The sequence below is a fragment of the Trachemys scripta genome, chromosome 20 (assembly GCF_013100865.1).
Source record: "Trachemys scripta elegans isolate TJP31775 chromosome 20, CAS_Tse_1.0, whole genome shotgun sequence".
NCBI lineage: Eukaryota > Metazoa > Chordata > Testudines > Emydidae > Trachemys > Trachemys scripta.
This window is the reverse complement of record NC_048317.1, coordinates 18,101,652-18,126,151: the sequence shown is the minus strand read 5'-3', so window position 1 is coordinate 18,126,151 and position 24,500 is coordinate 18,101,652. Positions and strand designations below refer to the sequence as shown.

Below are 24,500 nucleotides of genomic sequence, written 5' to 3'. Positions count from 1 at the left end.
GCTGGGGAAGCACCGGCCAGGGGCGCAGGGTCTGGAGGCTGCCCGGCAAACTGTAAAGCCGGTAGCGCTCGGGCAGCCCTTTTCGCGGGGCTGGGAGGGAGGAGGGGGAGTTAGGGCGGGGACTTTGGGGAAGGGGCGGGGAAAGGGCGGAGTTGGAGCAAGGCCAGGGTGGGAAAGGGGTGGGGCTAGGGCCCGTGGAGTGTCCTCGGGCCCGTGGAGTGTCCTCTTTTTTTATTTTTTAAATATGGTAACCCTAACTTCTGGGCTCTAAATCATCTAAACTACTGCTCTCAGCTTGGTTTCTGCCAATAGAATATTTTTAAGTGCTTCCCTTTTTCCTTGTTTTCCTGCAAGCCCAGTGAAACAACTCCCCCTTTTTACAATAGCAGAATCCAGTCCTGAGAAGCTGCCACCTTAGCAGCCTCTCTCTCATGCAACCAAGCTGTAGAAGAGAAGACGCTTTCATTTTACACCAGCTGTTGTTAAAAACAAACTCAAAGGAAAACCTCTTGTTTCCAAGAGATCTAGACAATAAATGACTGTGACCGCAGGTGGATAGCAGGCAGCATGTAGATCAGGGGTCTCAAACTCAAAACCACGAGGGCCACATGAGGACTGACACATTGGCCCGAGGGCCGCATCACTGAAACCTTTTCATACAGCAATACAAAAGTATAGTCAAAAATGAAAAAAATGAAGAGTAATATAGTATGCTATTAAAAGTCAATGTATTAACTTTTTAAAAACTGTAATGCGAAGAGGGGTTTTAATAAAATATAAACACCTGTAACTATTCCTTATGTGGTCAGTAACACTGATGATGATCTACACCAGGGATCTCAAACACGCAGCCCTTGGGCCACATGTGGCCCGCAGAGTTATTTCCTGCGCCCTGTCATAGGCGCTGACTCTCTCCTGCACTGTGTAACCCTTTCCACCCCCCCAGTCACAGCGCAAAGTCGAGAGGGAAACTGAGGCTCGCCTAAGAATTATAAAAATGTTACAGAAAATTTCCACTTTGTCACACTGTCCAGCACCCCTAAAAAAAGAGACCCCTGAGCGATGGGGGGGGACCTCTGGGTGCCCAGAACCCCTAACAGACACACCCCTGGGCGATGGCGGGAACCCTGGCTGCCCAGCACCCCTAACAGAGACCCCTGGGCGATGGTGCCCAGTGCCCTTAACAGTCTATCTGACAGGGGTCTCAAACACGCGGCCCTGCCCCTGCCCCGCCTCTTCCCACCCCTTCCCCGCCCCCATTCCAGCCCCTTCCCCAAAATCCCTGCCCCAAACTCCACCCCCTCCCTGCCCCTATTCCACCTCCTTCTCCAAATCCCCACCCCGCCTCTTCTCCTGAGCGCGCAGCGTCCCCACTCCTCCCCCTCCCTCCTGGAAAGTCTTAAGTGTCGCCAAACAACTGTTTGGCAGTGGGAAGTACAGGGGGATAGGCGGAGGAGCGGGGATGTGGCACACTGGGGGGATGCGGAGGGGGGGGAGGGGAGCTTGGCTGCCGGTGGAGTCTGTGCCTAAGGCAGGCCGCAGGAAATAACTCTGTGGGCTGCATGAGTTTTTACCCAGGAAAGTTTATGCCCAAATAAATCTGTTAGTCTTTAAGGTGCCATTGGACTCCTTGTTACACTTGGAAGACATACAATTGGCATTTGCAAATCCAGGATTGGACTCACTTCCTATGAGAGAAGCCATTAAAAAAAAAGAAAAAGAAAAAAGAAGAAAACCAGACAGACACATCCCCATAACACATCTGTTATGAATGCTCATCTGTCGAAGCAACAGGAGAATCCAACAACCAACAGCTTGGAAGCTGCATTAACATGGCCTCCAGCACCCACTGTAAGCCATACTGGCCTACTTACTATAAACAGGCACAACTCAGCAAGTGTGCATGCTACGAGGCGTATGAACCCTGTCTGGTTTGAGTACTTTTTCATTCAAATGCTGGGGGGAGGGGGGGGAGGAAGAGAGATAGAGAAAGCACTCCCATACTTATAACTCCCTATTTGAAATAAACAGGGCCTAGTCTATCTTAATCATATGTCTGAAGTTTGATTTTGATTTTTAACCAGTGAGTTGAGCCCACAGGCCTGCTGCCTTGCGAAGAAAAGGTATAAAAGTCAATGGAAAAGTCAGACTGAAAACTCAGAAGCCTGGTTCTTAGCACAAGATTTAAAAACAAAACAATCTCGTCTCTCTCCATCCTGAGTAAGTGTAACAGACTAATTGCTGGAGCTGAGGAAGGTCAAACATGGTTAGTTTAAGAATAAAGACCACAAGCTGCTGCAATACTCTCTATGATTGGAGCATTAACATTACAGGCAAATAAAAAATTAATTCCCTGCAACTTAAACACCCACCTCAGTAAAACCAAAATGGAAAGAGCTTGGAGACAAAAATAAATAATTTCTCTAGCACAGTGGTTCTCAAACTTTTGTACTGGTGACCCCTTTCAAATAGCAAGTATCTGAGTGTGACCCCCCTTATAAACTAAAAACACTTTTATATATTTAACCCCATTATAAATGCTGGATGCAAAGCAGGGTTTGGGGTGGAGGCTGACAGCTCACGACCCCCCATGTAATAACCTTGTGACCTCCTGAGGGGTCCCGACCCCCAGTTTGAGAACCCCTGCTCTAGCGCTTGTTTCCTTTTCCTTCTGTGGTGGGGCCTGCTGTGTTTTTAATTAATGTTGTTTAAATACAACTTCCTTTTGCAAGCACTCTGCATACAGCTAGAGCAGGTGTTTGTGTGCAAGTGTTAAGAATGGTAACAATGCTGTTATGTCACATTAACTGCTCCTGAGAAAGGAGTAAGCACACTGTAGATCCTCTAAAATGGATTAAAAAGAGTGGAGAGGAGTAAATGTACCTGGGCTGTAGCATGGTACAGGCAAGCTAATGGCTCTAGCAGGAGCGGGAGGGTTTTTTCCATTCCCTTGAAGGATAGCAAGTTGGTGGTAGAGGTTGGGCTATGCACTGCTTCTATTGTAGAATCTGTTCTCTCTGCACTGTTAGAAAGCAGTTTTTAAAAAGGAAAACTAGAGCCATCCATTGTCCCAGCACAGAATGGAAACCATGCAAGGATCACACTTGGGTTGGGTAGTAAGGAAGAGGCACATCACTGCAAATGGAACTGCAGCTACACTTACCCGTAGCTGGAGTATGAGAATGCGTTGCCTTTGCCTATTCGCTCTGGTGGGAGGGGAACTTCAGAACCTTCTAGAGCAGGGGTCCTCCCCACCCTTGCTAATGGAAGGAAGAGGTCATATAGGAAAGCGAATAGGGTGGAATGGTACAGAGAAGAGACCACCTGTTCTAGGAAACAGTTATTAGGTGGCAGCTGAGCTCCTGTTTTCAGCCCTATCCCTTCACTTCAGAAAAAGAGGCCCTGTGTTCCAACTGCCCCTGCTCCATTTGTTAAAAACTCAGGCTGGAGTTTAGGCTAGGAGTCAAAGGTGCATGGGAAGTAACTTCTGCCACAGTCCCACTGGTGAGAGCTTAGCAAGCAGAAGTCTCCAGGAAGATGGGCTGATAAGAACTGTTCTCCCAAAGAACAAAAACAGGGAGTTAAAACCAACAGGCAGAAGACAACCAACCACAGAAAAAGGAAGCTTCAATACTGAACATTTAGTGCTACACAAGATGCACTTAAGTAGTAGCAAAGGCCACAGCTTTCTAGACTATTCTGAAACTGCAGCAACCCTGGCATATCCCCCAATGTGGAAACATACAGAGACCACTTTGTTTTCAGACATGGGCCCACCACGCTGAAGAGTTACTTCCCAATCATCAATACAGCACAGACAACCCACTGTCCACGGGGTCTCAAACACCTGATGATGTTAGAAGCAGCATGCACCGATGTCTCTTGCCCCTTAAAAGTCAGGGTGGGATGAGCTCTCCAAAGCATATTTAGACGACAGTGATGCCAGGTGACTCTTTCAATGTACATGATACAATCACAGAACTGGAAGGGACCTTGAGAGGTCATCTAGTCAAGTCCCCTGCACTCAAGGCAGGACTATTATCTAGACAATGTTCAGTAAGAGGCCAAGTTCAGTTTACTTTTAACTGAAGTGTAACCAACAGAGTTTCAGCATGGAAATCTTGTACACCTCCACATAAAGGTGAGTTATTGCTCACTTTACATTACCTTTAACTACACTACAGAAATGAACAGTGGAAATGCCATGAGCAAGAGTGGTTGGAATGAAGACAGCCTTCTACCCTACCTAGATAGGTCAGCTTCAAGAAATAGGTTTTGCAGCTTTAGAGACTAAGTATCATTTTCTCCAGCACAAGGAGTTTGTTTACACTTCAAATTGTATGAGAAAGACGATTGATCAAAGACTTTTTAAAATGTTTATTGACAGCTATTGGATGGAATGATGGTGCAATAGTGCAAAAAATTGTGCAATTATGACAACACATTCCCTCTGCAGTTTTCACATTTAGTTTAGTATTTTAACTAAGACAGACATGGAATAAAGATTAAATACAAAATGGGCCAGTATGCTGCAGTTAACCACACAATGATGAGCTTTAGCTAGAATCTTCTTTTTCCATCAGTGCATTTCAGTTCAGAACCACATTGAGGAATGGGGGTGGCAGGTAAGTGCTTTCCAGCCCCATTACAGAACACTAAGTAGAACCAGAGATCTCTTCCATAGAAAGACTTAGTCAAGCAATGCCTTCTGCCATTCTAAAACTACTATTGATTTACTAAACCAAATTTTTATCCCTTATGAACAGAAGATTAAGAGTATTAGATGTTCATAACTGGTATTTGTTCATAAAATGCATACCATCTGTTCTAGTACGAGTTCCACATCGCTAACTACTAACAGAGCTTTTCAAGGGTCATTTCTAAACAATTTAGTTTGGGTGAATGCAAACCAGGAAGTTCAATAAACCCTTGGGCTCAGTTTCCAACCTTGCACGGCTCTCATCACCATTATAAATGTGAAGTTGTCACATTAACTAGTTACAAACTAAATGTGTAGCTCCAGATTTTAGGGTTGCCTATGCCATAGGGCATGTTTCAATAGCCATTTTTTAATTCTACACAAGTGGTGGCAGTGCCGAGTGGGAAGATTTAAGTGTTTGATAACAGTAAATCACCAGCTATAGTCTCACTAGGAAAGAATATATTGTTAGAGAACGTTATGTTAAATGCTGCATTGTCACCACAAACACTAATGTGAAAAAACCCACCACCAAACATTAATAAAAATAGTTACCATTATCTATAGTCTAAACTGATCAGTCACTGAGCCCACTAGTGGTTCCAACTTCAGTACTCATGCATTTTAATCCTTACCATTCAAAAATGTAATGGTAAAGTTTCTCTAGAAGAGTTAAGAGCTATGGCCACCTGGAGACTAATCAAACCATGGGGCAGATATTAGAGATTTTAGGAATTGGTGAGTCAAGGTAAAGTGAGAATCAGCACTGTGCACTCTTTGGAAGTAATTCCTATTTGCATCACTCCTACAAAGTATAACTATACATATAAACATGTTAGAGAATTGTAGTGCCACTTGTCCAAAACAAGACATCTCCAATTACTGATCACATTCTTCAAGATACAGTTGGGACAGGGAGTAATCATAATACAATACAGAAAGCAAAAAAATACAAGATAGTTTAGTTACATAAAGCAATAGAATTTGTACATAAACTGATAAATACTGTTCTCCATTGTTCACTAATTCCAAGTAGTTATCTGCATGTTAGTTTCTAAATCTATTACTAGAGGACATTCTGGTTTGTGCTCCCTCAAGGTGGTCAATTCATTTCCAAGACTCGTCAGCCTGTTTTCCCAGGGGAAAACTCTGCAATGAAATTAGACTCCTTATGAGGACTTCATTTTGTTGCCTGCCAGATAACGAGTCCTAAGATTACAGAAGCCACAGCAAGGCCAAGAATCAGGATGCAGATCTTCTTACGAGATTTCTTCTATTGAAAGAAATAGAACAAAAAATATTGACACTAAAACAGCAGATGACAGAAGACTCAATGAGTTCGGCTAATTACAGAGTTCTGGACAGGAGACAGCAGCGAAAGTAGAAGCACAGCACATCTATCCTGACTCAGGAGGAGAATGGAAAAAATTCCCAGAGAACAGATTACACTTTGTTTAAATCAGTGTGCTTTATGGACTCAAACCAAAAATGCTCAGGGTTAACAGCATATAGAACTAGGAGGTGATGCAGTCAGAACACGGTTGGACTCAACTCCTGCTGCTGTCAAAAAAGAGTGAGCCGTACTTGAAGCTGGCTGAAACAATAGTGGAAAGCGAGCAAGCTTGCGTTTTAAAATGCCTAGCAGACCATGCTATGATAGAACACACCGGCATGACTTGTACAGAAGTCATACCTCTCCCAGCTATTAGGATTCTTTGAGGGCATCAATAAGGCATGATCAAATAACCAATTTACCTGTGTATTGCGCCTCCCCTTGTGTGCCTGAACTAGCTGTTACAAGAAGCTTCTTGGAACTATGCAAATGATGTGTGGGTGAATTCATGAGCCACGATTTCTGCTCTTTGATGTAATGGCCTCTGCTCTCTGCGTTGTACTCTATCCCCATCCTGACCTGGAGGCTTGTAATATACCCGGTCATGAACACAGATGTGCAGCTGTTTTAAAGTTTATCCACTGCAGCCTTATAGAGTCTCACTTGCCTTGGGAAACCTCCTACTGTGTGTAGGTAAGTATGACCAATGCCTACAACGCATGCAGATTCTAAACTCTTATGTTGAAGAGTCCAGCCCTGGTGTTTGTGAAATTGTGAAGAAGTCCTAGGACACAATGATATCGCAAGCTGCTGGATGGCGAGAGCAGCTGGAGTGGGAGCTCCAATACCGTAGTTCAGGTCGAGAGCAAGCAGAGGAACAGCTACCGCCACTAGCATGGGCCCTTTTCCTTCCTCTCAGCGGAAGCCAGGATCAGACCACTGCTGCTCTACTGCACTGTAGCCTCTTCTTACCCGTCTCCATATGTCTCCTCCCCTGAACCGAGCATGCCCAGTTCCTTAGCCATAGCCTCTCTACACAAGGGAGCAGCTGAAGCAGAACCGTAGTCCTGTCACAGGCTCTTGAACTGCAAGCACGGCAGGCAGGAGGACAGGCGCATGCCATCAGGCCAACACTAGTGATCTAATCAAAGTGGCCAAAATGAGGGGCTTTGAAAAGTTGCTGAGAGAGATTTGGTAGGTCAGGAAAAAGAACTGATGACTGTTCAGGTGCAAGGGGGAAGAATGGATGAGTGGGTGGTGACCAAGTAGGCTGGGGGCGGAACTGAGCAGCAAATGGCAAGATGATGCAAGTTGAGGCATGTGGTGGGACACTATGTCAAGGAGTGGGTGGGAAAGAAATCAGCTGTTAAGTTTTTTTGTGAATGGGGTTGTGTGTGTTGGTCTCTATGTTAAGTATTGGGTAGTAAATTTTTGCCTGGGCTGGTAAACTCACAGATTTACTGTATCAGTCTGAAGATCAGCCTTGTAATGTTTCCACTGTAACACATAACCTGCCTCTGCTAAGGAATGTTCTCCATTATCTTTTAATATCTGTTTGTTTGTTTTTTTAAATGCAGTACTGAAGACAAAACCCAGCAGCTACCTTCTGCTATTCTCCAGGTCTATGCACCCCCCATTATATCCCCTGCATGATGGAGAAGGCTGAGTAGAGGGGTCCCAAAGGGAACCCCTGGTTAATTTCTAGTATCTTATTGATAAGCCAAGTAGTACACTTGGCAGCATCTTTTCCTGGAGATGGTGTTCATTAGAAGAGTTAGTCCCACCTCAGCTCCTGCTAGTTTTGTGAGACTTGCCTGACTGGTTGCAGAAGTGGGTATGTTTGCCTTGTTCTGTGCAATATGGCGATAGCACCAGTCAATATGTATGACGGTGCAAAGCACACAAAAGAGTTTACCTGATAATAAGCAGCTCTCTGTAACTGTTCACTGGCTCTTTCCACGTGCACTTCTGAACTTTCCACATTTGCTTCTATGCTATCTACACAAGTGTAAGGGGAGAGAACTCAAGTTATATTAAAAGTCAATTCAGAACTGCAGAATTAAAGATTAACAGAATATGCTATCATATGGCATTTATATAGAATAGCTGCAATGGTTTAAATCAGCCACTCTCAGTTTTTCCATATACATTGAATTTAAAATGTGGAATAGGTGTAGAATAAAGCCAGATAAAAGAGAGGAGTTATATTTCAGAGCATCTGTTGTCCAAGTGTACTTACCAATCATGTCTCCTTGATCATGAATCATCATAGCTAAATCCTTAAATATCTGATTGACATCCAAAATGTCTGCCTGAAGACAACAGTTTGACAAGTTACAACAGGTATAGATTATATTTTTCCAAAGCTAGTTTCTTCTTTGCTCAAAGGTCCATTTTAGGAATACTGCCCAAGGCTTAACAGACTAAACACCCTCTATAAAAAAATTCCCATCCTACATGGATGTTGATTTTCAGTGGTTGTGGTAACAGTTTTTTCTACCTCATGAGAGATGAAAGCTTTCAAGACTTATACACCAACTACAGCAGAGAACAAGCTTCATGGGTTGTCCCAGGGCACTAGTAATTAGCACAGTGTGGGATTCATATGAACATTTTTATTAAGGCGTCACTCCTACCATCTTTGGAGCATCGCTGATGGGTGCTGGAGGGACCTGCACACAGCTAGGAGGTCACTCACCTAAGCATCAGCGTCTCTAGAAGGAGCTCTGGGCCTACTGAACTCCCAGCTCTCTTGATCCCTCCCCACAAATAGACGAGCCTAGAGCACATTACCTGGCCCTTTTATTTAGGACAGGGCTGCGAATGATAGGCTCTCGAGCTCACCTCCAACTGCCTGATTGCCGTTTCCCTCTCTTTAATGAGTTCAAGGTCCTGTTCCGTTATTGCTACATCTTCTTGAGACTGCATTTGATTCCAGTCTTCATTACTGCAGAAATAACACAGACTAAGAGCCTGTTCCTCCTGAGCAGTAGATACTTCCACTCCCCATTCATGCCACAATGCCAGTGAATTATAGAAAGTTTCCCCCGGGGACAAAAAAAAACAAAGCAGGAGTGGATTTAAACCTTTAGTACAAGTAGATAGATTCTGGTATTACAGTTGAACTTCGAGACAAATTGGACTAGTGAGGACAGGTTACTGAAGGGATGAAGAGTGGGTTTTGCATAAGGATACTTCAAAATCTCAGTAAAGAAACTAAAAGTTGGTTTGTGTAGGATGCTTTGTTCTAAGACGTAAGTGTTCCTTATGGCTATATACTGGGAAACTTTGTATTTCCTATTGTGTTTGGGGCTGTGTGTTGTTTATAGGGCACCCAAAGAACAAAAGGCACAGATGGAAGTCTTTATGGAAGGCAACCTGCAAGCATGTTGTTTTGAGTACTAGGCAGAGCATGCCATGCATGGGTCTGGGTTGAATGATACCTACTGGATGCATGGCATTGGAGGTCAAAATAAAGCCCATGGTATTTTAGTCCACTACCCAAGAACTGCAAATGAAAAAAAAAAAACCCACCAGCAGAGATGTTAAAGCAAGCCAGTCATCCCCACTCCCAAATCACCTGCATCCTGGAGAGACAACATTAGTAATAGCATTGTGCAGGCTAGGCACTATTTATGGACAAACCAGCAAGTGCAATACAAGACCCTGTTTTCACACATTTAGGATGATGAGAGGTGTCCTCCTGCTTCTCCACTCAAGAGTAAATACTTTGGAAAGGTGTACCAAGATTCCATGTCTGAGTTAGTGCACAACCCTCCAGCAGTTTTCGCTAGCTAGTAAGTTTCAAGACCTCAGAGTGCCAAAATACATTTTAAGAGATGCTAATTATCTCTGGGAGGGCCAACAGCCAACATGTGAAGTAACCTAGTTTTGAAATAGTTTAATGTTTGGAAGCTGTATACCACCACAATAACGTTTACAAACTAACTACATACGGAAATGTTTTATATGGTGTAGGAATTGGGTTTCCTGGACTCTATGCACCAAGTTAGTGATAATGCTGCATTAATGTAGTTTCTTGTAGTAACGTGTTAATTACACAGAGATGGAAGTGATAAAATGCATCCAGGGAATGCAAGGGGTAGTAGTTACCTATCAAACGAGACCAGCTGCTCCTCTTTGAGTCTCTCATCAGTCTGGAAGAGAGGAATGGCTCATTACTGTCACAAACTGCAGGCACCATGGACACAGCCAACCACAGCAAGGTAGGACACTTACTATATGGAGCTGAAGAGTTGTAACGTACTAGTGTGAGTACCTTTAAGATGCTTGTGTTACTTTGGTTTTTAGACATAAGCTACAGGGGCACTGCAAGTCAGAGGCCACTGAAAGGGGCCCCCTAAAAAGTCTGCTTAAGTCCTTTGTAATTGCTTGTTAATTCCTTTATCCACATACAATAAGTGTTTTGGTGCATTTACTTCTAAAGCCATCAGCTCATGGATTATGACAAACTTCAGCAAGGGAACAGAATTACGAATCAATATTCCAAGGGGATTAGACAAAGCAGGGGAGGAAGTGGGCAAGAGGGATTGAAAAAAATGCTTTGGTTGTCCATTTTATTAGGAATGCTTCTTAGTAATCACAGGGACTTACAAGAGACAGAGACAATATCACCAGAACAGGATTTAACCAACCATGGATAGGAAGAAAATTGGAAATTGCACTGAGGAAGCAGTTGGACAAAGGGGGCTCAAGGGAAGGGGAAAAGGGAGATGGAGAGAGTGTCTGTCAAAAGGCAGCTCAAGGTCGGACAAAATGTAAGAGGTATTTTTAGAGAGCTATAGGCCAGTGTTGACAGTCTTATTGCGGGCCTACCAGCGGTGCTTTGGTTCCCCTCTCCACATATACCTGCACATGCCTGACTTTCCTCCTCCTCCTCCACTATTGTGAGCAGGCAAGACATTGAGAGACTTTTGGCCTTCTGTGCTTCAGAGTACAAAGAGCTAGTACACAGACACTGCTCAGTGACAGTGCAGACTGACAGTTCTGAAGTCTTCAGCCATGCATACATATGAGCTGATCGATCTCAATAGTTCGGTGTCCACCTCCCACAAAATACAAACATGCACATTTTCGTTTGTCACAGAAGTCCAAATATTTGAGTGAAAGGTGCCTTTGTAATAAAGACTTCAGAGCTCGCTGAGCTCATTATACAACTCCTCTTAAAATACTTACCGAGAGACGAGAGCCAGCCCGTGCCCTGGCTACAGTTTCCTTCTCCTTCTCAGACACTCTTCTCTGCACTGCCTGGAAGTTATTTAAGGCCGCAGAGAAGTCATTCATTAAACGCTCCTTCTGCAATTTCTGTTGGCGCTAAAGAATTGAAATATGATAACTAGTTATTCAAATATCTACTGACGAGACAATCCACAAGCATGGAGCTTCAGGAGGCCCCTATCTCCAGTGTTCAGACAGATTACCCAGTCCAGCTCCTGCCAATGCCAGATCATTCCCTACCATGGGGTTCTCTAGTTTAGCTTTACATTTAGAGAGCGAGGAAACTTTCCTGCAGACACTTCCAGAATCTAGTACATTGCAACCCATTATTCCTAGTCATACCACATGGACTGCACTAAATAATCAACCAGTCTCCTTAGGTTAACAAGATTCAGATACCTGTAGGCCTAAGTCCCCTGCAGATCCCTCAGTAACTCATTTAGTCAAGTTAGAAGAATTTAACCCCATCTTTTCCTGGCAAGTGAATCCTACAAAAGCTGGAGGATGGTCAGCGACTTTCTTCAAGTTCCCTCTACTTTGTCAATATTTCTTTTCATATGGAATAGTGTGTTCCCTATATGATTACAACAGAGCTGTACATGGGGCCTGACCTTCCTGTTCCATAAACTGCCTCTGTATGCAGCCCTGGGCCTGGTCCACTTACAATTTAGGTCAGCATAGCTACTTCCTACATCATTCAGGAGTGTGAAAATTTCACATCATTAAGCACCACAGCTACACCGACTTAACCCCTGCTGTAGACGTGGCTAGGTTGATGGAAGAATGCTTCCGTTTATTTAGCGATCACTGTTCGGGGAGGTGGATTTAATACAGTGATGAAAAACCCTTCCGTCGCTGTAGGAAGTGTCCACACTTCAGCACCATAGCTGTGCTGCTGTTGCATCCATAGTGTAGACAAGCCCCTAGAGTGCTGCATTTTCCACAATACAAGATTGCATTTAGTTTGCGGTCTATTATCCCTTAATCTCGTGGGATTACTGCTTTCCTTCTCTTTGTTTCTGCTTGTTTTTCTCCAGATTTATTCGCTATATTTCCCTCCAAGGCAAGTCGCATTTTACTTTTTCCATATTTCTCATATTTGTTTAGTTTGGTTGATTTCTGTCCTCATTAGGGTTGAGCTCTTCCCTTTTTTTGTATCATGTACTAGTTTCATTAAATGTGCCATGCACGCCCCTCTTCCAGATCATTAAGGATGTTAACTAAGATCAGGGCAGATTTGTGTGGTATCCACTATGCAGGTTTCCTACAACTTAGGACAGTACTGTTTATTACCCAGTTTATGATCCTTCAGTCAGTTCTTATCCACATTTCAACATTCCCATTAAGCAAATATGAATAACTTTTCAAACAGTTTTATAAGAAGGCATTTGATGCAGTAGCATAATCCCATGAAGCCTGTTCAGATAGTTAAAAGTTGCAGTCCTTTCTTCTGGGACGAATCTTGCCATACTGATTCAGGCTTTCATGAACTCTTGGCTGGGATGCTGAAAAATAATTATTGGCACTTCCAGCAAGAGACATTCACATATTGCAACTATTACTCCATATGTAGGGCCCTACCAAATTCACAGTCCATTTTGGTCAATTTCACGGCGATAGGATTTTAAAAATAGTAAATTTCATGATTTCAGCTATTTAAGTCTGAAATTTCACAGTGTTGTTATTTTAAGGATCCTGACCCATAAAGAAGTTGTGGGGAGGGGATCGCAAAGTTATGGGGGGGGAGGGGAGGGCGTTGCAGTACTGTTACAGTGGTGCAGCCTTCAGAGCCGGGCAGCTGCTGGCTGGGAGCCCAGCTCTGAAGACAGAGCCACCGCGATCAGCAGCACAGAGGTAAGGACGGCATGGTATGGTATTGCCACCCTTACTTCTGCGCTGCTGCCTGCAGAGCTGGGCCCTCAGTCAGCAGCTGCCGCTCTCTGGCTGCCCAGCTCTAAAGGCAGCAGTGCAGAAGTAAGGGTGTCATGGTATGGTATTGCCACCCTTACTTCTGCGCTGCTGCTAGCAGGGTGCTGCCTTCAGAGCTGGGTGCCCGGCCAGCAGCTGCCGCTCTCCGGCCACCCAGCTCTGAAAGCGCAGAAATAAGGGAGGCAATACTGCAGCCCCCCTAAAATAACTTGCAATCCCCCTGCAACTCCCTTTTGGGTCAGGACCCCAATTTGAGAAACATTGGTCTCCCCTGTGAAATCTGTATAGTATAGGGTAAAAGCACACAAGAGACCAGATTTAATGGTGGGAGACCAGATTTCATGGGCTGTGAGGTGTTTTTCACGGCTGTGAATTTGGTAGGGCCCTATCCATATGGTGGCATAACTTGTCAAGGACTTCTTGTCCACTAGAGGGAATCTGAATTGCACATGTTGAATGACTATACAGAGCATGGAATTTCAGTCTTACTAACAACTGGTATTTAAGCCTTTAAATTTAGGATCAGGTTGAGGCAACATCTGCTGCTGCAGATCATCCCGTAATGGCATTTTGAAGAGGATGGCTGACAAGATTTTCCTGCATCAAGCACTCTTCCCATGGATATGCCTCAGCTCATGAGCATCACCCTTTCAGTCAAGGCTCAAAACTGCATCCTTTATCACAAAATTCAGCAGGAGAGAGCTTGGGGCTTATCTATTTAAGGTTTATATTTTGTTTATGCCAGGCCTGTCTCCTTAGTTCCCATGGAGATGTGTTACCTTTTGTTGTGTGTTAGATAGAATCATAGAATATCAGGGTTGGAAGGGACCTCAGGATGTCATCTAGTCCAACCCCCTGCTCAAAGCAGGGCCGATCCCCAACTAAATCATCCCAGCCAGGGCTTTGTCAAGCCGGGCCTTAAAAACCTCCAAGGAAGGAGATTCCAACACCTCCCTAGGTAACCCATTCCAGTGCTTCATCACCACCCTCCTAGTGAAAAAGTTTTTCCTAATATCCAACCTAAACCTCCCCCACTGCAACTTGAGACCATTACTCCTTGTTCTGTCATCAGGTACCACTGAGAACAGTCTAGATCCATCCTCTTTGGAACCCCCTTTCAGGTAGTTGACAACAGCTATCAAATTCCCCCCTCATTCTTCTCTTCTGCAGACTAAACAATCCCAGTTCCCTCAGCCTCTCCTCGTAAGTCATGTGCTCGAGGCCTTTGGGCAGGGAACCTCATAAGATGACTAGAGCTTCCCACTACCTTCCCATGGAAAGGCAAGGGCATTCAAATGCACATTAGAATTATAAAGAGACTTGATGTTGGCCAACAAATGCTCCAATATGCAGCATTTTGGTACAATTTTGCATTGCCTATAATTTAGCTTCTTCGCCACAGTCAGCTATCCCTTACAGCAAATAGCTTCTAAATGCCTTTTAAGATACTAAGTAACAGTTCTGAATACACAGCCCAATTGTATTTTAATGCTATAGCGCTGCCATAAGGCCAGGGGTGAGTGGACGAAGGATAGAGCCACTATATAGCAATAGCGAGCCCCTTCTCCAAGCAGCTCTGCAGGTTTCTGGTAAGAAGCTGGAGAATTCTGGAGCTGGAACGGGCCTTCTGTTTCCTCTGGTTATGTCAGCTGGGAATGAGGAGTTTGGGGTGCAGGAGGGGGCTCAGGGCTAGGGTGGAGGGTTGGGGTGTAGAGGGTGAGGGCTCTGGCTGGGGGTGCAGGCTCTGGGGTGGGGCCCGGGATGAGGGGTTTGGGGTGCAGGCTGCCCCAGGGCTATGGTGGGGAGAGAGGACTCCCCCAGCTCTTTCTCCCTGCAGTAGCACCTGGGCTTGGGGGGAGGGGTGCCTCTCCCTGGCCGTGGCACCTCCAGCGGAGCTGGGCGGCTCCGGGCTCCTCTTCCCGGCCATGGCAGTTCCAGCAGGCCAGGGCCGGGGGAGGGGCTCCTCTCCCCTGCAGTTCTGGAGGGGCTGGGCTGGGGGACCTGCGCGGCCCTAAATAGCCTGTTGCACGGCCGCGCAGCTTACAGGGAACCTAGCTGTTGGCTGTAATACTTTGGTCTAATTTCCGTTGTGAGGTTTAATCTATGGATGCCCTCGGACATACTGCTGTTTGAAGTGGTGGTACACTATGAGTGCACTGTGGAACTCCCATTGCACTGCAACTGTGTCCACATGGGATATAAGTGTGCAGCGAGCTGGTGCGCTGTGGAGTCACACCCTGGCTTGCTGTGCAGTAATGTCCATTGTGGGCAAGCTCTCAATGGCAGAGCCAGAATTAGAACTCGGAGGTTCCAGGATCATTCAGCCATGGTAAACCCATGAGACAGCTGCTGATCAGGATGCCAGTGGATTAAAGACCCTCTTCGTTACAAGAAGACTTCCTAGTTTACACTATACCAAGAAGCCTGTCACATCACTGTGACAGAATGATCATAGATGCAGGTTGTGTTCCAATGTCTTTTGGGATTCAGTCTCAGCACAGAAATCCATGCATGCCGAAAGTCAAACTTTGTGTTCTACAGACACAAGTGAGATGGGGCACTGAGAACTCCCTGGCTTCACTCACCATTTTAAAGCATCCCTATACAATTCTGTATCGGGGGTAGCAGTGTTAGTCTATATCCACAAAAACAACGAGGAGTCTGGTGGCACGTTAAAGACTAACGGATATATTTGTGCATAAGCTTTCCTGGGTAAAAAACCTCACTTCTTCAGGTGCTCTCTGTTCTCTTTAGACAGAGGCCACCCTATCAGATGACCTAGATTTGCTAGTTATTGTGTTTCTTTCTTAAGAAAATATTAGGATAATTTTTCTTCCTTTCCACTAAAGCTTCACCCCACAAACCTGTTCAGAAGCAGATAAGGGAAGTGGCAGAGATCCCAGCTCCTTTAGGTACTCGTTTGTCTCCTTGGCGAGCCGGTTTGCAGAATGTTGTAACTGTTGTCTAAAATAAAAATACAAGCTTATGTAGTTTCCTCTGAACTAATTTATTAGTATAGTTTCCAAACAATTAACATTTGTCACCATACCACGTAAGGGTTCCAAAATCATGCACATTTAAGTGGCACATTATGACAATTCAAATGATTGCAGCGCTATGTTTAAAACTGTCAGGTTATCCCAGGAAGTTCCACCTGCACTTATGGCACTAAATCAGGGGTCGGCAACCTACGGCACATGTGCCAAACACGGCATGTGAGCCGATTTTGAGTGGCATGCAGCTCCCTGCCGCCGTCCCAGCTCCCAGCCCCAGTCAGCCCCCCTGCCCACCGCTCTCCCCTGCGGAGGCAGAAGCTTGGTTCTGCGGCAGCCAAGCTTCCTCCCTCACCCTATTCTTCCCCCAGTGGTGCTTTCCTGCCCATCCTCCTCTCCGTCCCTGCGCCAATCAGCAGATGGCCCTAGCGAGGGGGAGGGGGAAGAGCGGCAGTGTGCACACAGCTCCATAGGGGACGGAGAGAGAGGTGGGGACGGAGCCTGGGGGAAGAGGGTGGGACAGGGCATATCCCTTCCAGCCCCCTGCCCTGAGCCGCTCAGAGCAGGGGGCTGGGAGCACCCCCACAAGCCGAGCACCCCAGCCTTCTGCCCTGCACCCCCCACACCCTCCAGCCCTCTGCCCTGAACCTCCCCACCCCAACACACCCAGCCTTCTGCCCTGCACCCCCACAGCCCCATCCCTCTGCCCTGAACCCCCCGCACTCAGCCTTCTGCCCTGCACCCTGCACACCCCAACACACACCCAGTCTTCTGCCCTACATCTCCCCCAGCCCCCAGCCCTCTGCCCTGATCTCTGAACCCCCCCACACACACCCCAGCCTTCTGCCCTGAACCCCCTCCCCCAGCCCTCTGCCCTGACCCCTGAAACCCCGCCCCCCCCAGGTCTGGGGTCCCGGCCGCAGGCCCTGATCAGCCCTCTGCCGGCCTAGGTGAACAGAACCCCAGGCTGGCAGCGAGCTGAGCAGGCTGGTGGCGTAAGATCAGCATTTTAATTTAATTTTAAATGACGCTTCTTAAACATTTTGAAAACCTTGTTTACTTTACATACAATAGTTTAGTTATAGAATATAGACTTATAGAAAGAGACCTTCTAAAAACGTTAAAATGTATTACCGGCACGCAAAACCTTAAATTAGAGTGAATAAATGAAGACTCGGCACACCACTTCTGAAAGGTTGCTGACCCCTGCACTAAATATCATAGAACGTCAGGGTTGGAAGGGACCTCAGGAGGTCATCTAGTCCAAAGCAGGACCAATCCCCAGACAGATTTTTGCCCCAGATCCTTAAATAGCCCCCTCAAGGATTGAATTTACAACCCTGGGTTTAGCAAGCCAATGCTCAAACCACTGAGCTATCCCTCCTCCCCAGGAGTTCCCATGCCAAGAGGGAAGAGAATTCTTAAAGAGTCTGCAGAAGCTTATTAGTATCAGAATCAAATAACTAGAATAGTCTTTACCTGACAAGTCCCAAGGACCATTTCCTCAGTAAGGAGTTGCAGGCGTTATAAACACTGCATAGCAGACAGCACCTTCCTTTGCTCAAGGTGACAGGAGGAACTGACTTCTAACTTTTGTATTAGGGTGCATTTGTAGCTTCAGTTTGCACATATTTTGTTGACATGTTACTTAAAGGGGACACAACCTAGCTACATTAAAAAATAGTATTTAAGGTCGTTTCAGTTTCTACATCTGCTCTAGAGCCCCTACCAAACCTTATAGTTCAGCAGTCACTAAGATGTTTCTTTACTCCTTATTGCTGTAAGGCAGCGGTTCTCAACCAGGGGTCCAAGGCCCCCTGGGGGGCTGTGAGCAGGTTTTAGGGGGGCCACCAAGCAGGGCCAGCATTAGCCTCACTGGGGCCCAGGGCAGAAAGCCGAAGCCCTGCTGCATGGGGTTGAAGCCCAGGCCCTGAGCCCTTCCACCTGAGGCTGAAGCCGAAATCTGAGCAATGTAGCTTTGTGGGGGCTCCTATGGCAGGAGGATCCCCAGGCAAGTGGCCTGCTTGCTACCCCCTAACCAGGGCTGGCTCTAGGTTTTTTGCCACCCCAAGCAAAAAAAATTTTGGCTGCCCCCCAGCCCAGCCCTGGGCTCCTCGCCACACCCCCCTGCCGCCCCAGCCCTGGGCTCTCTCCCCCCCCCACCCCCGACCCCCACCCCCCTGCCGCCCTAGCCCTGGGCTCCCCCCCCCACACACACCCCTGCCGCCCCAGCCTTGGGCTCCCTCCTACCCCCCAACCATTGCCCCCCACACACACCTCCTGCCACCCCAGCCCGGGGCTCTCCCCCCCACCTGCACCCTCCTTCCGCCACAGCCCTGGGTCACTGGTAACTCGCTCCCAGGGCAGGTCACTCAGCAGGAATTTTAGATGTGCACAGAACACAGACAGGATTGGTTCCCATAAGGTTACAGAACTGCAGTAAAGTGGAACAATTTTCAGCTTGTGTGATTGGAGGATGTCTGGATGCATATTATAAGACTGTCCTACATAAATGAGGAAAAGTTGAGGTGCCTTTATTATTCTTTTGTTCCACTCTTTCTTTCTATGGGGAATTTGCCAATGCAATATCACTGTCTTCCTTTTAAACAAACAAACAAAAAAGCAATGGCTGTTGAAAATAGCAATTCCAGTCCTAGTAACCACTGGGAAGCATTTCTTGCTCAATTTTATCCTACTTTTTCTACAGCAAGTTACAGTGGATCAGTATATTTGATTTGGGAGAAATGAAGTAACAGCTGCCCAAACTGAGCTTGAGCACTCCTGAATTTTGAGGTGTTCAAATCTGGAAGGCAGGTGCTGGGGGGGGAGCTGTGGCTCCCCAGGGGAGCACGGCAGCATGTGTACAGCAGCGTGTCTGCGCTGTGCGAAGCCAGACACGCTGGTCTGAGTGGCACGGTAAGGGGGCTGGGGGGTTGGAGAAGGGGTAGGGGGTTCCATGGGGGCAGTCACGGGACAGGGAGCGGGGGGGTTGGATGGGGCAGAGGTTCAGAGTGGGCAGTCAGGGGCAGGGAGAAGGGGGGCTTAGATGGGTCGGGGGTTAGATGGGTCAGGGGTTTGGGGGGGGGCAGGCGGGGGACAGGGACCGGGGGGGCTGAGAGGGGGGGGGGGATCCTGCGGGGCAGTTAGGGCAGGGGTCCCGGGAGGGAGTGGTCAGGGGACAGGGAACAGGAGGGTTAGATGGGTTGGGGTTTCTGTGGGGGGCAGTCAGAGGAAGTGGATGGTGGCAGGGTGGGGCTATCCTCCCTCCCCATGAAGTGTCCTATTTTTTGAATGTTAAAATATGGAATCCCTACTCACAGTGCAGCTCTCCATTCATAGCAGGCTGCAGCATGAGGTCTCAGCTTCCTCACTCCCTCCCCCTCTTTCCTGTTGGTAGTGGCCAAGGGAATGCTGGGAAATGTAGTTCTTTCCCTGCTCCAGGGCTGGCTCTATAGGCAGGGAGCTAACCAAGGAACTACAGCTCCCAGGGCCCCCTGTTGGTTCTCAGCTCCCATGCTGGATCCCTGCCACTCCTGCAAATGGGCTGCCCCAAGCACATGCTTGCTTTGCTGGTTCCTAGAGCCGCCCCTGCCCCTAACGCCAGCCCTGGCTTTTATACATAGAAACCCCATGATTGTGGTGCAAGTGGGCCATGGAGTTTTTATAGCATTTTGGGAGGGGGGTCTCCGAAAGAAAAAAGTTGAGAACCCCTGCAGTAAGGGACACAAAAAACTGGGAAAATGGCACACATAATAAAACAGCAAGAATGAGAATATCAAGTGCACAGAATAGCTGCTTATTCAAATCTTTCCACTAGTCATCTAAGGAAAACATTTTTAGACAGAAGTGTAATTCTTTAAATGCTGACTGGGTCCCAATTTTTGCTTAGTGGTTTTGCTTTCATTTTGGTGACCATGAACAAGGATTGCCATGCCTATCGTAACGTGACACACATAAGCCATGGCAATTGGGGGGGCAGAGGGGGAGAGAGAGAAAAGAAAATTGGCTCTTCAGTTAGTGGTTACACTGGGTGCGCCTATGAATACTATTGTCCCAGCAAGTTAGGATGGTCCCAGAATGCTTTGCTATAAGAAGTCATGATCTTCTATAATAGACAGCCAACCATAACCTATGAAAAGTCCTTAGTTGCACAAACACAGTTCTGCTTTAGCATACCCAGACAGTTCACCACTGGAAACTCCACACATCATTAGTATGCCTAGCATATGATCTACATTAAATTCATGTTACAAAGTTTCCAGACACCTTGTTGTAATTTGTAGTGTTTTCTGCCCTAGGAAGGAGGATTTGGAAGGAATTAATTAACTAACCAAGAGTGCTATCACTGCATAGATTAAGCTTCCTACGAGTTTCACTCTCCTGCCACATGCACACAGAACATAGTGGTGGGTCAGAGCATAAGATGGGAAAAGGAAGGAAAGGGATACAAAAAAAGCACTAGGCAATAAGTTCATTGCATGCCCATAAGACACCAAGAAGAAAGCTATCAACCATATAGCCCAATGGATGTACAGGACTAAGCAGTCAGGTTTAGTAGAGTTTGTGTTGCCTAATTGCATATTCTAGCCCACAGCAGGTAAACTATAGTGATGCTTGAGAAGTTAATTTGATGGTTGTGTTGACTCTGATTTCCCTGCATTTTTGTACCAATACACTTGGATGTGTCACCCTAGAAAGCACTATTTGTTAAGTACCAATAATCCCTTCAAGTGAAAGCTGAGGGTTTTTCTATAACAGAACTACACTAACTGGAAACTAGATTCATTAGACTGCCACCAATGATTAGTTATTTAATCCAGCCATTAAATCCAGATCAAATCAACTAAGATCTAGTTGAAGCACTCAAGCATTAGCAGCTGCGTCCTGCTTACATTCTGAAAAAGTTTAGAACGTTCTGCACTTCATATGGAATGTTATAAACATATTCGATAGCCACCCAGGTGTCTATTAAACATAGCAGCCCTCGGATTTGTACTGAGCAGCTCGGAATAACAAAACAGAGACTACAGGAAGAGAGGGGGCTCCCTTTTATAAGTAGTTTTATAAGTAGGAAACTTGTCACTGGAAATGGAAATCCCATCCTGTAACAGATTTCATCTGACAAATTTTTCATCCCAAAAAGAGAAAGTCAAAACCAAATTCTGTTCAGGGAGAGCCAAACCAGAAGCTTTTGGTTTGCTGGCTGGCCACCCAGAAGACTCTTTGCCTACAGGTAGAAACTGAAACTGACTAAAGCCTTCCAGGCAGGCAGCCAGGGAGCCTTCATTTAGATTTGGACACAACCTGGGAGGTGGCAGTTATGGGTTATAAGCTCTCACTTGACTGGCGTAGAGGAGGGCGCCACAGGTCACCTTCAATGGTGGGAGGAATCACTGCGTTCTATTGAAAAAAGCAACAGAGGGTCCTGTGGCACCTTTAAGACTAACAGAAGTATTGGGAGCATAAGCTTTCGTGGGTAAGAACCTCACTTCTTCAGATGCAAGTAATGGAAATCTCCAGAGGCAGGTATAAATCAGTATGGAGATAACGAGGTTAGTTCAATCAGGGAGGGTGAGGTGCTCTGCTAGCAGCTGAGGTGTGAACACCAAGGGAGGAGAAACTGCTTCTGTAGTTGGATAGCCATTCAGTCTTTGTTTAATCCTGATCTGATGGTGTCAAATTTGCAAATGAACTGGGGCTCAGCAGTTTCTCTTTGGAGTCTGGTCCTGAAGTTTTTTTGCTGTAAGATGGCTACCTTTACATCTGCTATTGTGTGGCCAGGGAGGTTGAAGTGTTCTCCTACAGGTTTTTGTATATTGCCATTCCTGATATCTGACTTGTGTCCATTTATCCTCTTGCGTAGTGACTGTCCAGTTTGGCCAATGTACATAGCAGAGGGGCATTGCTGGCATATGATGGCATATATAACATTGGTGGACGTGCAGGTGAATGAGCCGGTGATGTTGTAGTTGATCTGGTTAGGTCCTGTGATGGTGTAACACGGCTACCCCTCTGATACTTGCGTTCTATTGGTCAGCCACTGCCCGCCACAAAGCTGGCAGACCCCGCACAGTCAAGTGCTGACCCGCCATGGTCTGTCCGCCTCCTGGGGTGCGTGGGGCTAAACCAAAAGTTGAAATCCAGATTGAAACCTTGCACCTAACAAAAATAAGAAACCAAGAACTTTCCAACTTGGAAGCTGGAATGTCAGGACCACTTGTCCGGGATTGACCAATGATGACCTACAATACACAAACAGCATACAGAAGTCAGCTTTGATAGACCGTGAGCTGTACACACTCAATGTTGATATTGCAGCACTTCAGGAAACAAGACTTGCAGATAATGGTTCTGTCAAGAGACCCATTACACCTTATTTTGGCAAGGTAAAAGCAGTGAAGAAAATCGTCTGCACGGTGTCGGTTTCGCTGTGAGAAACAAGTAGGTAAAGCTCCTAGAAACATCCATTGGGAAGTCAGAGCGTATCATCTCACTTAAACTTCAGAAGACCATCGGCTCTGTGACCATCATTAGTGCCTATGCACCAACACTCAAATCTAACCCCAAGGAGAAGGATACATTTTACGACTCTTTGCATCAAGTCATCAAAAGAATATCATCAACTGAGCAACTTTTCCTCCTTGCTGACTTCAATGCAAGAGTTGGTGCAGACAACAACTCATGGCCAGATTGCCTAGGACATTTTGGCATTGGCAAGATGAATGAGAACGGCCAACGACGTCTTGAATTCTGCGCCCAAAACAAACGTGCATTTCCAATTCATATTTTACAGGAAAAGAGTGCCACAAAGTGTCATGGCGACAGCCACGATCAGGCCACAGGCACCAATTAGACCTTGTTATTGTCAGGAGGAAAGACCTACCCTTAGTGCAGAACACTCGCACGTTCCACAGCGCCGATTGTGACACTGACCACTCCTTGATTATTAGCAAAGTGAAGATTACAGCCGAGAAACAACATAGAGGAAAACCTAGGAGCAAGCCCCAAATCAATGCTATTAACACTGAAAACCACAGGAAATGCCAGGAGTTTGTGAAGACTTTTGAACTTTGCATGAATCATAGAATATCCGGGTTGGAAGGGACCTCAGGAGATCATCTAGTCCAACCCCCTGCTCAAAGCAAGGCCAATCCCCAGACAGATTTATGCCCCAGATCCCTAAGTGGCCCTCTCCAGGATTGAACTCACAACCCTGGGTTTAGCAAGCCAATGCTCAAACCACTGAACTATTCCTCCCCCCTTAAAAAAAAAAAAAAAAAAAAAAAAAAAGGCATGGGAAGTCATTACCCGAGAAGGCAGAGGAATTTTGGGAAAATTTAAGAATAATAATCCATGAAGTATATAAAAGGTTGTTACAAGGAGGAGGGAGAAAAATTGTTCTTCTTAATCACTGAGGATAGGACAAGAAGCAATGTGCTTAAGTTGCAGCAAGGGCGGTTTAGGTTGGACATTAGGAAAATCTTTCTGTCAGAGTGGTTAAGCACTGGAATAAATTGCCTAGTTCTATGATTCTATGAAACAGCTTTAGCTACATTTGGGGGAAAGAGACCATCAAAAAAGGACTGGTTTGAAGAAAATGAAGCAGACCTATTACCTCTCATCAACATTAAGAACACAGCCTCTATCTGGAACACAATAAGAAATCAACAAAGTACCAAAGTGAGACTTTGACATTCAAAAACTGAGGTACAGCGAGCAAGCAGACGTTGTGCAAATCATTACTGGATCAAGGTCTGTGAAGAGACACAGACAGCCTCAGACACAGGAAATCTCACAGTCATGTATGACGGCCTGAAGAAAGCTCTAGGTCCCACTGTCAACAAGGTTGCCCCTCTCAAATCACACAGCAGTGAAATCATTATAGATAAAAGCAAGCAGTTGTCTCGTTGGGTTGAACACTATTCAGAGCCATATGCACAAGAAAGAAACATCACTAGCGAATCACTAGACCAAATGCCAACTCTACAGGTAATGCCAGAACTAAATGTGGAGCCCACTGTAGAAGTGGGCAAGTGGCAAGGCTCCTGGAAAATATGGCATCCCAGTGGAAATCCTCAAGTGTGGGAAAGACAGCCTATTACCATATCTTCATCAGCTGCAACTTAAATGCTGGAAAGATGGTGAAGTACCACAAGAGTTGCGTGATGCAATCATCACTTTGTATAAAAATAAAGGCGAAAAGGGCAATTGCAACAACTACAGGGGTATCTTGCTACTAAGCGTAGCAGGAAAAGCTTTCGCAAAAGTCATCTTAGTGCACTTACAACAACTGGCGAATTGTGTCTAC

The 24,500-nt window shown here is 46.0% G+C and overlaps 1 protein-coding gene across 1 annotated transcript in view; it reads right to left on the bottom strand.

Moving 5' to 3' along the window:
* Positions 1-4,362: 4,362 nt before the first annotated feature.
* The window catches only part of STX12 (syntaxin 12), a 30,338-nt gene continuing 10,200 nt past the window's right edge, over positions 4,363-24,500 (bottom strand). The window contains exons 3-9 of the mRNA XM_034754029.1: positions 16,064-16,163; positions 11,229-11,366; positions 10,146-10,189; positions 8,877-8,979; positions 8,272-8,344; positions 7,948-8,030; positions 4,363-5,972 (exon numbers count right to left, since the gene is read on the bottom strand). Coding sequence (XP_034609920.1) covers positions 5,880-5,972; positions 7,948-8,030; positions 8,272-8,344; positions 8,877-8,979; positions 10,146-10,189; positions 11,229-11,366; positions 16,064-16,163 — 634 coding nt within the window. The 3' untranslated portion in view covers positions 4,363-5,879. The remainder of the gene's footprint in view (positions 5,973-7,947; positions 8,031-8,271; positions 8,345-8,876; positions 8,980-10,145; positions 10,190-11,228; positions 11,367-16,063; positions 16,164-24,500) is intronic.